Below are 13,346 nucleotides of genomic sequence, written 5' to 3' on the forward strand. Positions count from 1 at the left end.
GATAAAAAGAAAAGAGTCAAAAGATAATTCCAAATTTTTTATTAATCCAGTGATGGTTGTTAATAGAAACAGGGAATCCCATAAAGACAAAATGCCATTCCATTGCAAAATGTCAATTCTTCATATGATGTTATTCAGTTTTAAAATGTTAAACTCTTATATGATGTGATTCTTCCCATTTAAAATATGAGATTATATGTATGTGTGTTTATGTATACCTGTCTATTTGACAAAGTTACAAATTATGTGGTTGACATTGTTGTGTCTTTTGATATAGTTAACTCTGAACTTTGAACAAAGCTAAAGATAAAATTAAAATTAACTAATATCTTTAAAGTATATGAAGAACCCGAAGAAGTTGTCCCTGAAGTAGAAGAGGAGGAAATACCAGCTCCTGAGGAGGAAGCACCTGTCCCGATTCCTGAAGAACCAGCACCACCACCACCTAAAGGTATAAGCCAATAATAATTATATTTAGGAAAGTCTTTGATTCCATTAAAAAACTATTGCTTGTCTTTCTACTAAAAAAAGAAAGGAAATTCTGCCTTTTTGCTTGAAGTCAAGTCAATGATCATTTATTTCTTTACCTATTGTGTACTAAGGGCTGAGGATACAAAAAATGGAAAAAAAAATATGTGCCTTCTCTGAAGAAACTCACAGTCTACTAGGGAGATAAATATGTAAACAACTATATATAAATAAGATATACATAGGATGATTTTGAGCTAGAAGTCAGAGGGAGATAAAGTCAGAGAGTATTAAGAAAGATCAGGAAGGGCATGAAAACTGTTGATTTCTTGAAAATTAGATAGTGGCTTTAAAAAGCTATTCATATCCCTTTGTTCAGCAATTAAATTAACTCAACATGCATCTGCTAAGCCACCTACAGTGCGCAGAACAATGTGGTATTTTCTGAGGAAGTTAGCAAAATCTTAGATAAATGCTTTGCCTTCATGGAATTGAAAGTTTAAAAAATAAAGGGGAGAAAGAACAGGCAAAAGTTGATTTTATACCCAAGAATGCTATATGATATTAGGCATCCATCTTAACCATGAGGCTACTACCCAGACAATGTGCATGTTTGTAGTCCTTCTGTTCATCAGCAATCAACTTTCTTGATGCTCCAAGATAAATACAAGTTGTGAGACTTTTAAATATAAATAAATCTAAAAGAAACTCTTATCTTTAAAGTACCTGAAGTACCCAAGGTCATCCCAGAAAAGAAAGTGCCTGTTGTCAAAAAACCAGAACCGCCACCTGCTAAAGGTACATTTTGGAAAGGGATCAGTGGGGAGCGTGGGGGATAAGAAAGTGGGTAATACTTAGGCCTTCTCATAGTGATGTCTGTGATTTTAACATTTTCCTTGATTGTGTTATATTCAATGTCTGTTATGATCAGTTGTTATCTAGATATGTGTATCACTTTTTTCAAGTTATTTTCCATATCTTTTGAATTTGAAAATTTAAATGAAACTAATATCTTTAAAGTACCTGAGGTGCCAAAGAAAATTGTTCCAGAGAAGAAAGTTCCTGTTCCTAAGGAGCCAGAAGCACCAGCAGTTAAAGGTATCTACATTATTATTGCTATAATAAAAAAAAATTCTCTTACTTTAATCTTTGGTAGTCTAGTAAAACCCCATAAGCTGTGCTTATTGTTATTCTGTGTGGCTTCATTTCTTTATGTCATTATTTCCTGTTCATAGTCAATAATACTTTTGATTTGTCCCAGTTAATATTAACTCTATTCCAGTAAGTTTGATTTTATTTCTGTTCCTAATACTTTGTAAAGTCTTGAAATTCTTTTTAAAAAATCAACATCAACAAACTAATATCTTTAAAGTGCCTGGATTACACAAGAAAGTTGTCCCACCAAAGAAGGAACCTGTCACTGTTATCAGAAAACCTGAAGTTCCATCAATTAAAGGTATATGCCATGAAGAAAAAGACTCTCTTTTTCTTTGGCAGTTACATATTGTTTGAGTGTTTATTTAGGTTGTGAGTTCTGTATAAATTATGAGTCTGTTACTGCCAAATCAAATGTCAAAAGAATATAATGGCATAATGCATGGCAAATAATAAATATTCACTATAAATTCTTGATGATGAATAAGTGAATGAATGATGCTGAAAGCAGAAAAGAAAAGGAGATAGGAGATTCGAGGAACATGAATAAGAACTAACACTTCACTGGCTACCTATAACCACTATGGATGTCATGCTTTGAAATAGTTCTATGGCATATTGTTCAATGAAGTCATGTCAGGTGAAGAGCTTTCTTTTGTGTTACTTCTTCTGAACTTTCTAGAATTTTGTGTGCTTCTTAAAGTCTTAAAAATAAAAGGAATTAATATCTTTAAAGTGCCTGAAGTACCCAAGATAAGTGTCCCAGAGAAGAAAGTTGTCTCTGTTGCAGTACCTGAAGAACCAGAAGTTCCACCACTTCAAGGTACCCAGAGTTACTACTACTAAAGTCATGAATTCATCACCATCAAGTTTTCTTCTTAATTATCTCTTTTTGACCACAGAACTGAGTCTTGTATTCATTCATTGTCTCTTGCTTTATTGAAATGGACAGTACTTGAGTGCTGGGAACCTAAAAGTCTTCTTAAAGGGGGATTTTGTGTTGAATATAAGATTGCTATTTTGCATCATAACATTAAAAGAATTGTAGCAGATTTGGTTTAGGATATCTTCTAAAGTGAAATCATATTTTTCAAGTGGAAGAGTCTCCTGAAGAGGTTATTTATGAAGAAAAAGCATCCATAACCATTGATAGAAAGGAGACTCCTCCTACTGAAGGTATTTTTAAAACTTATATGTAAAATCTTGTGTTGAAAATATCAAAATATTTGAAGGGTGCTATATCTTGTAATAGTAAATCTCAAAGTAGTTTAGTCCTCTCTTTGCTTATCACTTTCTCTTTCAAATACTTGTGATCATTTATTGCTAATAATATATGGATATTATCCATAAGATATATGGATAAATAGATAGACAGATAGATAGATAGATAGATAGATGGATGGATGGATGGATGATTCCCCTAGCATAGAACAAAATAATCTGGACCACCACTATGGGAAAACTGAAATTGTTGAAAAGCCAGTGTACAACTAAGGATGCCTTAAAATTTTTATCTTATGTCTCCTCAGAGCACACAAAATATATAAAGCAATCTTTAAAAGAAAAGAAAAAATCCTTTAAATATCCTTTAGGTTTTTGTCTAGAAGCAAAAAATATTTTACCCACATTTTGCAACTCTATGAACTTTGGCGGGGCATGTGTATGGTTGTTAACTGCGGTGTCTGTCTGTATCTCAATATATCTTAAACAATTGGTACTTTGTAGGAAGTAAACAATTCTTTCACTCTGCAAGTTTACAATTAATTTTCTTAATTTGGGGAATAAGGAAAGGATAGGACAAAGTATTATATTTGTAAAATCACAAGTCATGATAAAAGACAATTATGGTCTTTAAAAATAACTATCCCATATCCCTTGTCAATATTCTTTAAAGAACGTGAAATCATAAAGCAGATTGAGCCTGTGGCACCAGAGCCTGAGCCAGAACCTGAAGAAATACCCGTGAAAGGTATTCAGATCATTAGGCTTAAACCTATGCCATCCCCCATATTATTCTTCATCTTGAAATAGTACTCTTTCATCGTGTGCCACCATATTGTGTCTCATTGAATCTGTCCTTGCGATGGTGTTGTTTTCAATGTGCACTAAATTCTTATACTTCAGTGTCATTTGTACAGTATATTTCATGTCAATGTAGCTCGTCTAAATGTGTTTCATGTCATGAAAATAGTCTGTTGTATCTCTCATTTCTGTATAGAAATGTGCTACTTGTTTCATGTTATATAGATAAAAAGGCATCTTTTTCTCATCTCAACATGCTTTCATATATATCTACTAACTTTCCAATCGTACTCTATCAAATAACAGAACCTGAACCAGAAAAGAAGATTCCTGAGAAACCGAAATTCAAACCACCACCACGGGCCCCTATTCCACCAAAGGAGGAAATCAAAGAACAAACAGTCCAGCTTAAAGGTACCAAAGTGACTGACTTTCAAAGTGTTCTTAACCTGCTTCAAAATTTCTGATTGAATTTAATACTTCCAAAACCATCTTGGAAGTGTATTCTTTCAAACATTTTTACTCATTGCTTATTTAAACCAAACCAGGAGCTTGTCTGCTATGTCTAATGCTACTGCCTCAATTTTCTTCCAAAACAAAATATTTATTGATGCCTGATAAACCCAAGGGACTATCTTAAGTACTTCAAGGGTTGGAAAGAGAAATTCTAATCTAGTAAAGAAATAGGGAAAGTACCAAATGGCCATAATCCAAGGTAGACAGTTAGATATGCAATTAAAGTGTTAGAAAGATGGGACTTCTGAGAGTCAAGTGAAATAACATTGGGGAGATGGGGGTAGGTATGGTTGTGATTTCTTGAAGCTTTGCTTAATCTTGCTAACCTGAAAGCAAATGAAGAAATAGGCTTTGTCTAGTGCCCATCAAAAAATGTTTGATGCAAGGAATATTAAAAAATACCTATTTCACAAGCCCTTCATTTGTCTTATAAGATCTTGATTCTGGAGCATTTCATCCTAATTTCTTAAATTCTTTATAGCCTGATTTCCATGCCTGTTTGCCTATTATTGTGGTCTTGAGCATGAGGAATGTGTGTGTGAGTCTTTGGGGGTGTTTCATACTTTTCAAAGCAGTATTGCTTTAAAAAATTCATACCAAAGGCAGAATTTTATTTTTGAAGAATACTATGCCCCTCCAAACTTTCATAAGGATAAAAAAAATTTCTATGGTACCATAAACCTGATAAGTATTCATTGGTAACTTCAGAAACATGGTAAAAAAAAAAATATTCTTGCTCTTGAACACAAAATGGCATCATTCAACTTTTATTTTAATGTCATGACAGTAATCTGGCTATAGGAAGAGAGGTGGTTCAGAGATCATCCAGGATCCTTGGCTTCTACTCAGCTTTCCTATTGATTAATTTCTTAAATTTCAGTTTCTATTTTTTATTAAAGTTCTATTTGATTTAAAATATATACATATACATGATACACAGTATGTGTGTGTATATATATATATATCAGGGTTTTTGAGAGCTATTACAAAAAGAGAAAGGATTACTAACCTTAATATTTTAAGCATTTAAGTACCTTAAAGTAAGAACATTCTGTCATGCTGTGTTATTAGATTTGCCAGACAAATTCACTTGTTATGGATTGACTTTGCTGTCACCCCAATTTTAAAGGAATACTTGAAAAGTATTCCTACATTATTATGTTTTTTCATATCTTTACCTACCTGCAGAGGAGATAGCTTTCCAGTGACATTATGCAGAATTTCTGTATCCTTATTGAAATCCATGTAACTCAACTGAATGATGAGAAAATAATGAGAAATTAATTGTTCTTGGAACAATAGCATATTGACCTTAAGATAAGGGAAGAGAACCAAAGTTTATATCAAAGTTAAATATATGTTTTGCTATTTCCTGATAAAGCATAAAGCCCAGAATATGGCAAAATAATTACCACAATCTTTTCTCTTCAATCTAGAATACTAGGAAAAATTGGGGATAGTTGAGCTTCTGTCACTTCTACCTTAGCGACAATGGAAAATTTAAGTTTAATCAGCTACAATTTAATTGAGGCCTTTTTAGCTCCATTTAATTTCATAAACATTTATATGTCTACTATGTGCAAGATATTTTGGAAGGGTATTCATTTGTTCATTTATCATTGCCTCATGAGGCAAAAAAATCTAAACTTGGATTATATAACTTATACTTAATGAAAACTTTTTGCCTTCAGAATTTAACACTTCAAGAAATCAAAATAATCTTTCTGAAACAGTCTTGAAATTAATTTTCCATCTCTAATTCTGGCTGCAGCTAAATATCTTGACAGTATGAATGCTTTCTCTATCTTCTTTGTCACTTCTTAATGGCTCTCAACATTGAATGGCTCTCAACATTGAATGGGGCTGGGGTATTTTTCTTCAATGTCTTCTGAATAGTCATTTCAAAATGCAGCTATTAAAAAAATCCAATCATCTTCTTTAAAGCTGTTGTAAAGAAAAAGCCTCCTGAAAAACCTCCAGAAAAAATTCCAGAAAAGGTGGAATTTACTCCTCTAAAAGGTATCTTATCAATGCAGAAAATATGTTCATATACATTAGAGATAATACTAGCTTAATGGTTTTTGTCTTTTTTTAATATCTCTAAAATTTATCTGATCATTATGGAAAATATATTTATATCTAGCCTCCTCTATCATGCTTTCTGCTCTTCTTGTATCTGTAGAACTCTTATTTTCACAGAATATTGCTTTGTGGACCCATTATGATCATACTAACATTATTCATTCACTCATTTTTTGTGGAATTCCTGTCAGAATATCATTGGGGTTTTATCTTGATTTTCTATCAATTGATTTTCCAACAATTATCTAAACATTGGAAATATATGGATAAATTTTCATTGTATTTTCCTCAACTTAACCTCTACTGGATGACTAATAAGGTATAATAAAAAGAAAGAAATGTTTAGGTGGAAATGTTGATTTCAAACTGATAGAAAATTTTAGTTTTTTTCACTTCTATATTATCATTTTCACAAAATTATAAAAATTGATGCAGAAGTTTTCTTTTACATAACTGAAGATCGTTACTGTCCCAGTTGGCAAGGGTAGGGGAAGAGTATCTCTTCAACTATATCAGGATTTTCTGTCAAGGAATACATTTAATTTGCTTCCTCACTTAAATGTTTCTTAAGTGCAATAAATTGAAATGTATTAGTCCTAAGAAAGAGCCAGTGCAATTACAGATCAATAATTTCAAGGTTCTTTTATCTGCTCTGTTTTTCATTTTAAAAATTTTATTCATAAATAAAATTAAGACAAGTCTCTTTAAAAATGATAGAACTATAATTTCATTGGTGGGAGATTTTCCCACCAGAATGGGTTTCAATTACTCCATGTTTTAGTTAGTTTCATGATTTGCTATGATTAAAAAGTTTCATTATTATCCTCCTTATCATCTGGTAGCCAGCCTCCTGGTGATAAAGTTCTTTGACTTTTAATTAGGTTTGTCCTCAGGTAAGCCTATGCAGCTTGTAGGGCTTTCCAGAGCTTATGCCTTATTCCAAAATGAGACATCAAAGTGGAACTTTGGTGAAGAATTCCATTCCCTCATTTAATAAAAGAAATAAAAATAAATAGCTGATGGTAATACTCTATGAATGAATATAATTAGGTCTTGATTTAAAGTTTAGATGTTGGTTCTGCCACCAATTCACTGACTTTGGCTGTCACTTAAATATTTTGTATTCATATTTTATTATTTGTAAATTGTGTATAATGATGTTTCACAAAATAAGGCATTAAAACTCTTTAAGATGCTTTAAACTGTTCAAACCATCATGATGGTTTCCCAGAGCTCACTAATATTTCTACAGTAAAATAATCACATTAAAAGAATTTATGTTGTATAAAATTCACCTCCATCAAAAATGTAAATTATAAGAAGGGACAAAATGCGTTTTTCTAAGTCTACCTTATATTGAATAAAAATCATTTTGCTCACCATCATGTTTGACCATGAAACTACTTTGGTGTTAAAAAGAATTTCAAATCAAGCTCTATGAAAAAGTTATTAAAGGATAATATATTTTTTCATTATAAATTTTTAAAAATTTATTTTAAGTCTAAAAGTATTCTTATATGACATTAATAAAATATATTTAGTTGTTTGTTACAAGTAATTTCTTTTAAAATAATCATTTATATATGGATTTTATATATATTTAAATTATACTAAAAATGAAAAAGGTCCTTTTTAATCACCTAAGTACTTTTTAATAAAACAGAAATGTTTCATCTGAAGCATGAAATAGCAAATACCTAATAGAAATTCATAATTCATGCCTTGGTCAGTGACTCAAATTTCATGCCAAATAACTTAAAATATTAGATTAAATTTAGCCCTTTCTAAACAAAGAACTCTTAAAACACAGAATTTCAGACCTTGGGAGAGATCTTCTTTTTCATTACCTGATGTTCTACATTTCATTGGTGACAAATCTTTTTATACCTAGCTCTGTACCTAAATTGGTCCTCGATCAGCAGGTAACTTATGTCACCTCTACCATACTCAGTTTGTTAAGCTTGATAGAATCTTGAGAACTTTTAGCTAGTTGACCCAACCTTAGGGAATGAGTCCAGAGTCATCTCTATCCCAACCTGAAACATAAGAGTAAACCTTTTTAAAAAGAAGTTTAACAAAATTAACAATGACAAATTTTGTGTGGTATTATGAATTCTACCATACTGCATTATGGTCATAAGCATACAACCTCACGTTCATCATGTTGAATTCAGAAAGTTAGTATTTTAATGTAATTATCAGTCTCCTAGTATGTCTGAAATTTCACAATAAAAATAGGTAATGGACATTTTTAGGAGAAAGTTCAAATGACAATGTAAAACATAATATTTATTGTATATGTCAATTATACTTGTATATAATAATTGCTTTTGATAACATATAGTTAAACAATTTGTTTAGGGAATATTATTTCTTGAGTATGTTCGGTACTCTAAAATCGTTTCACAATTTGCAATCATATTCTTTTAAGCACCTGGTGAAAAGAAAGTTCGAAAATTACTTCCTGAACCTGAACCTAAGCCAAAGGAAGAAGTTGTTTTGAAAAGCGGTATAGTATATTCAGCATCATATCAAATTGGAAACCTCTGAAGTTGGACTTGAAGGCTTACAAAGATTTTTCTGTCCGTTTTAAAAAATTATTTTCTGATATTTGAAATAAATTAGAATTAAACTGATATTAAATTAACATTGTAAAATATAAGCTTTTTAAAAATCATTAAAGTAGACAGAATCTTTGTGGACTTTCAAAATTTTTGCAGTTTACAATATTAGGATATCTTTTTACTAAAATTAAAGTCTCTAAATTTATGATAATGTTATCAACTAATAATAATGAGAAGTGTATTATTTATAGTGTTAGCATCTAATAAATAAATCCATAGAGCAGAATATTTAATTCAATTAAAAATATCTAACCATTAATTTAATGCATAAGTGTTAAAGAATGACTGAGGAAACCTAATTTGAGTAACACTAGAATATAATTAACCTTCACTTCTTATCTGTAAAATGGTTTTAAATTAACAGCACATTGTTAAAACAAAGAAGCAAGATCTAAGGAGAATTTTTCATAGTTTTGGTTCCTATGCTTCCTTATTGCAGGGGTTTTTAACTTTTTTTTAATCATGAATCCGGGAGTTTTACATTTTTGGTATGAACATTGATATCTTGGAAATTGGCGAATGCTACAAATCAAGTCTTGATTTATTATTTTTTAATGATTGTCTAGACTTAAGTGATGGAAAAATGTTAATAATGCAAACTAAACTTAAAGTCATGTCATACATATATACATGTAAACATGCATATGAATATATGCACATATATAAATATATATGCATGTATGTGTATATCCCCCCCCAAGAGCCAGTTGTTAAACATTTACCACTGCATAGATCCCTTTAACAATTAGATAAAGTCTATGAACCCTTTCTTAGAATAATGTTTTTAAATACATAAAATGAAATGTATAAGATTATCAGGATTGAAATTTTGATTTGAATAATATTAAAATAATTTTCACAATATTTTTAAAACAAGTTCATGCATCCCAAGTTAAGAACCCCATTAGAAAACTGTCCTCAAGGAATCCATTATATTGTATCCCTTATACAAACACCACTAATACTTATTAAGAATCTTCTTTTAGAAATTAATATTTTAAAATATTTTTAGAATGTGGTGCTGTTTAAATTAATATAGTACTGGAGAGTTTTTTCTCTCCAGTATTTAATTAGAAGAATGACATATAAATATGATTATTCCTTTGGCTTTCTTTATGTTATAACTATATATTCCAGGGCTCTAAGTTGCATGCTGTCTGTTTCCCTGTGCTTTGTACATTATATGTGAACTTCATCTTAGTCTTCATGATCACCTCATGGTTTACAAATAAACCTTTTTGTCTTTAAAGTTCTTAGAAAGAGGCCTGAAGAAGAAGAACCTAAAGTAGAGCCTAAAAAAGTAGAAAAGATTAAAAAACCTGCAGGTAGGAAGAAAAAATTTAGTGATGGTTTGTGAACATGATTTTTTTTTAACAAAATGAGAATATAAAAGGTTTATCTCGTAAACATAAAATGAATCAAATGTAAACATTATTGTCATCCACTGCTCATTATTTCATTTGTAACATAGTTCATGCTTTTCCATTATTTGCTTTCTGCTTCCATTTTTTTCATATCTGTGCTTTTATATTTTTAATATTTTAGAATTTGTTATTATTTTCCATACTGCTTCAGTTCGACTAAAACAATTTAATTCACTGAAGTGAATTATACTTCTAATGGAATTATACTTCTAATGGTAGCTTTCGAATGCCCAGGTCTCAATGGGTTAGCACTAAGATTATATTGGCCAACATATAAGGTTGAATTTTTATCAGATAAACTGTTCCTGAGTAGATTTAAGGAATTTTAGGAGGTCATAAACTCAGCAGTATCAGGGGAAATTTAATAAATTCAGTGGATAAAATGCTCAGATAAATTTTTTTTCAAAGTTCATTTTCCAAAGGTTGCTCAGATTCTGGCTGAACCACAATATTCTGCTCCAAGTCAATTTTGAAAAATACCTATTATCTAAAGAGCACCCAAATAAGAGGTTCAGCCCATATTTAGTTTAATTATTTTTATTAGTTTTTTTACCCTGAATGTTACTTATATTTGTTTTTAAGTAAGAGTCTCCAAAGGGCTAACCATTAGTTTCTCATCTAAAGGACCCTCAAGAGACTAATCTAGTTTTATTTGAACATTTGAATCTATTGAAAAGTGATTTAGTTTAGAATTTAACTAGTCTCTCAGTAGTCTCTCCACATCAAACTTGAATTCTCATATTGATTTGGATGGATGATCTTGGTAAAGAAATGACCTGAAGTATAATTGGAATTCATAGTATAGCTCTTATCTAGCTTGTGGATCTGGGTTTTATATGTTGGTTGATTTCCCTACATTTGTGATTTATAAACTTGTAGTTATATAACTACAAGGCCCTGAAAACTCCCATTTAAAAAAGTATGTTTCATTCAACCATCAATAAGTCTTATGGCAAACTTTGTACATACACTTTGCTATTAGTTCTCTTCTTTTCATCTGCATTAAATACCAGGATTAAAGTACTTGGCAGCCTCACAATGGAGTCTATTCCCTCACTAATCCATGACAATTGTCATGGGCTGAACACTGAAGACAAGTGGCTTCAGAATAAAAATTATCAAATCAAGACTCTCCCAAGAAAGATAAGCCAATTTCAAAACATTACAAAATCATTCGGTCCCTTGGACTGTTTCTATTATTATGGGTAAAACCAGACAAAAAGTTAAATATCTATTTTTTTCAGTTGCCTTTTTCTTCTAGGATTTCTAGCTATTTCTGGTATTTCTAATACCAATAAATTTCCAGCCCCAATAAATAGTTGGAAAACTTATAGGAAGTTAATGGTGGACATTATTCCTAATCTTGATATTTGATCTTTAGTAGTGCAAACTAATGACAAAAATCTTCGAAAGCTATAGTAGAAAACAACATGGAAAGAAAATAACAGAAACAAGGAAAAGCCCCATTAAAATTAAGGAAAAACTGTTTCCTTACCATAGAAACAATACAATTTTTGCTTTTAATATTTTAATAAAATATTTCTGCTAAATTCTAGTCAATAATATAAAATTATATTGAAAGATACATTTACTATTTTAAAGTACCAGAACCACCAAAGAAGGCTATTGATGAAGTTGAAGGACCCCCGCCTGTCACCAAAGTAGAAAGAAAAGTTCCAGAACCAACAAAAGGTACAAACATTGACATTTACTTATCCTTAGAATGTGATTATATGTTTCATGAAAAGATATAGCTTTAAAAATGCCATTATATAAGTTATAAGTAATTAATACATACACTAAGTTAGAACTTTGTCTATATTTGCTCTCATTTTTGATGGGTTAATAATTATGCCACATGTTAACTAACATATAGATGTACATTTGAGTGAAATAAGTTAAATTACACTGCTAAAAGTTAGTTTGCTACTTCTGACATTTTCTTTTCCTCTTTACTTTGTTTAAATGAAAGGTAAAATGATGTTAGGCCATGTGCCCTAACCAAGATATTTCAAATTCCTATTTTCCTTCTGCTTTATGGCTTCTGGGGAGCATTGTGGTAACCTTTTTTATCTTGTGGTTTCCTTTAAGTTGCTGAAATCAAACCAGCAATACCTCTTCCTGCACCAGCTGAACCAAAACCTGCACCAGGTAAGAACTTACATTAAAATTTTCAAATTCCATATACCTACACGTTTTTGTATAATAATATTAAACAATTCATAGCTGGATAGGACAGGAATAAAAATCACATACCACAGATGGTTTTATGTTTTGCTAAGTGAAAATGAAGTTTTGATTTTCTCTGGTGACATATGTAGGAAGACCACTAAAATATCAGTTTAGGATTCATGAGGTGACCACAGATAAAATTAATGGAATGGAAATCTCTTTACAGAAGTAAAAGTTGCTAAGCCTATTGAACCACCACCAGCACCAGTGCCAGCTCCTACCCCAGTGACAGTTCCAGTTGTTGGAAAGAAAGCAGGTATTTATGTCGCTTTGATAAAGTGATTTTCTCTTACCCGTGAGAAGTGGACAGGCCTTATTATATTGGAATAACAAATAAATTCATGTATTCTTTACAGGTTTGTGTTGACTAAGCACATTTTATGAAAGTTTTTCATATCTTATCTTTACATTTAAATATTAAATATTTGGCTTTTTTAAGTCGTCTTTGTTATGTCTTGGCTAGTATGTACATTATTGTGTTGTATTGGTTTTTGTGTATGTTTTTTCAAGTGAGTAATGAATGTGTCTACTCCTGGTGAAGGTGCCAGAGAAAAAGTCCTCTTCTTTACAGAAAGAGGACAATATATATATTTAAGTTATAATGCATCTCATATTTCCCCATCCTCATTCTGTGAGGCCCACTTCTCAAAAAAAAAAAAAAAAAAAAACTCCGAAGATTCAGCTTTCAAACCTTTAGACATGAGACATTAAACAATTAATGATACAATTAGTAATTTTCCCTATGTAATCACTCAAAATGATGTGGTAATGTTCATGTAAAAAACTGTTAAAATGGAAAGAGCCTCAAAGATCATCTCTTCCT

General features: G+C 30.9%; 1 protein-coding gene across 1 annotated transcript in view; it reads left to right on the forward strand.

Annotated features, from left to right (window-relative positions):
• Nucleotides 1-13,346, forward strand: part of TTN (titin) — a 322,989-nt gene that overhangs the window by 183,129 nt on the left and 126,514 nt on the right. Inside the window, 10 exon segments of the mRNA XM_051986127.1 lie at nucleotides 338-451; nucleotides 1,192-1,266; nucleotides 1,489-1,566; nucleotides 3,952-4,059; nucleotides 6,106-6,180; nucleotides 8,675-8,752; nucleotides 10,118-10,192; nucleotides 11,894-11,983; nucleotides 12,383-12,442; nucleotides 12,690-12,779. Coding sequence (XP_051842087.1) covers nucleotides 338-451; nucleotides 1,192-1,266; nucleotides 1,489-1,566; nucleotides 3,952-4,059; nucleotides 6,106-6,180; nucleotides 8,675-8,752; nucleotides 10,118-10,192; nucleotides 11,894-11,983; nucleotides 12,383-12,442; nucleotides 12,690-12,779 — 843 coding nt within the window.

This window comes from Antechinus flavipes, chromosome 3, assembly GCF_016432865.1.
Source record: "Antechinus flavipes isolate AdamAnt ecotype Samford, QLD, Australia chromosome 3, AdamAnt_v2, whole genome shotgun sequence".
Classification (NCBI taxonomy): domain Eukaryota; kingdom Metazoa; phylum Chordata; class Mammalia; order Dasyuromorphia; family Dasyuridae; genus Antechinus; species Antechinus flavipes.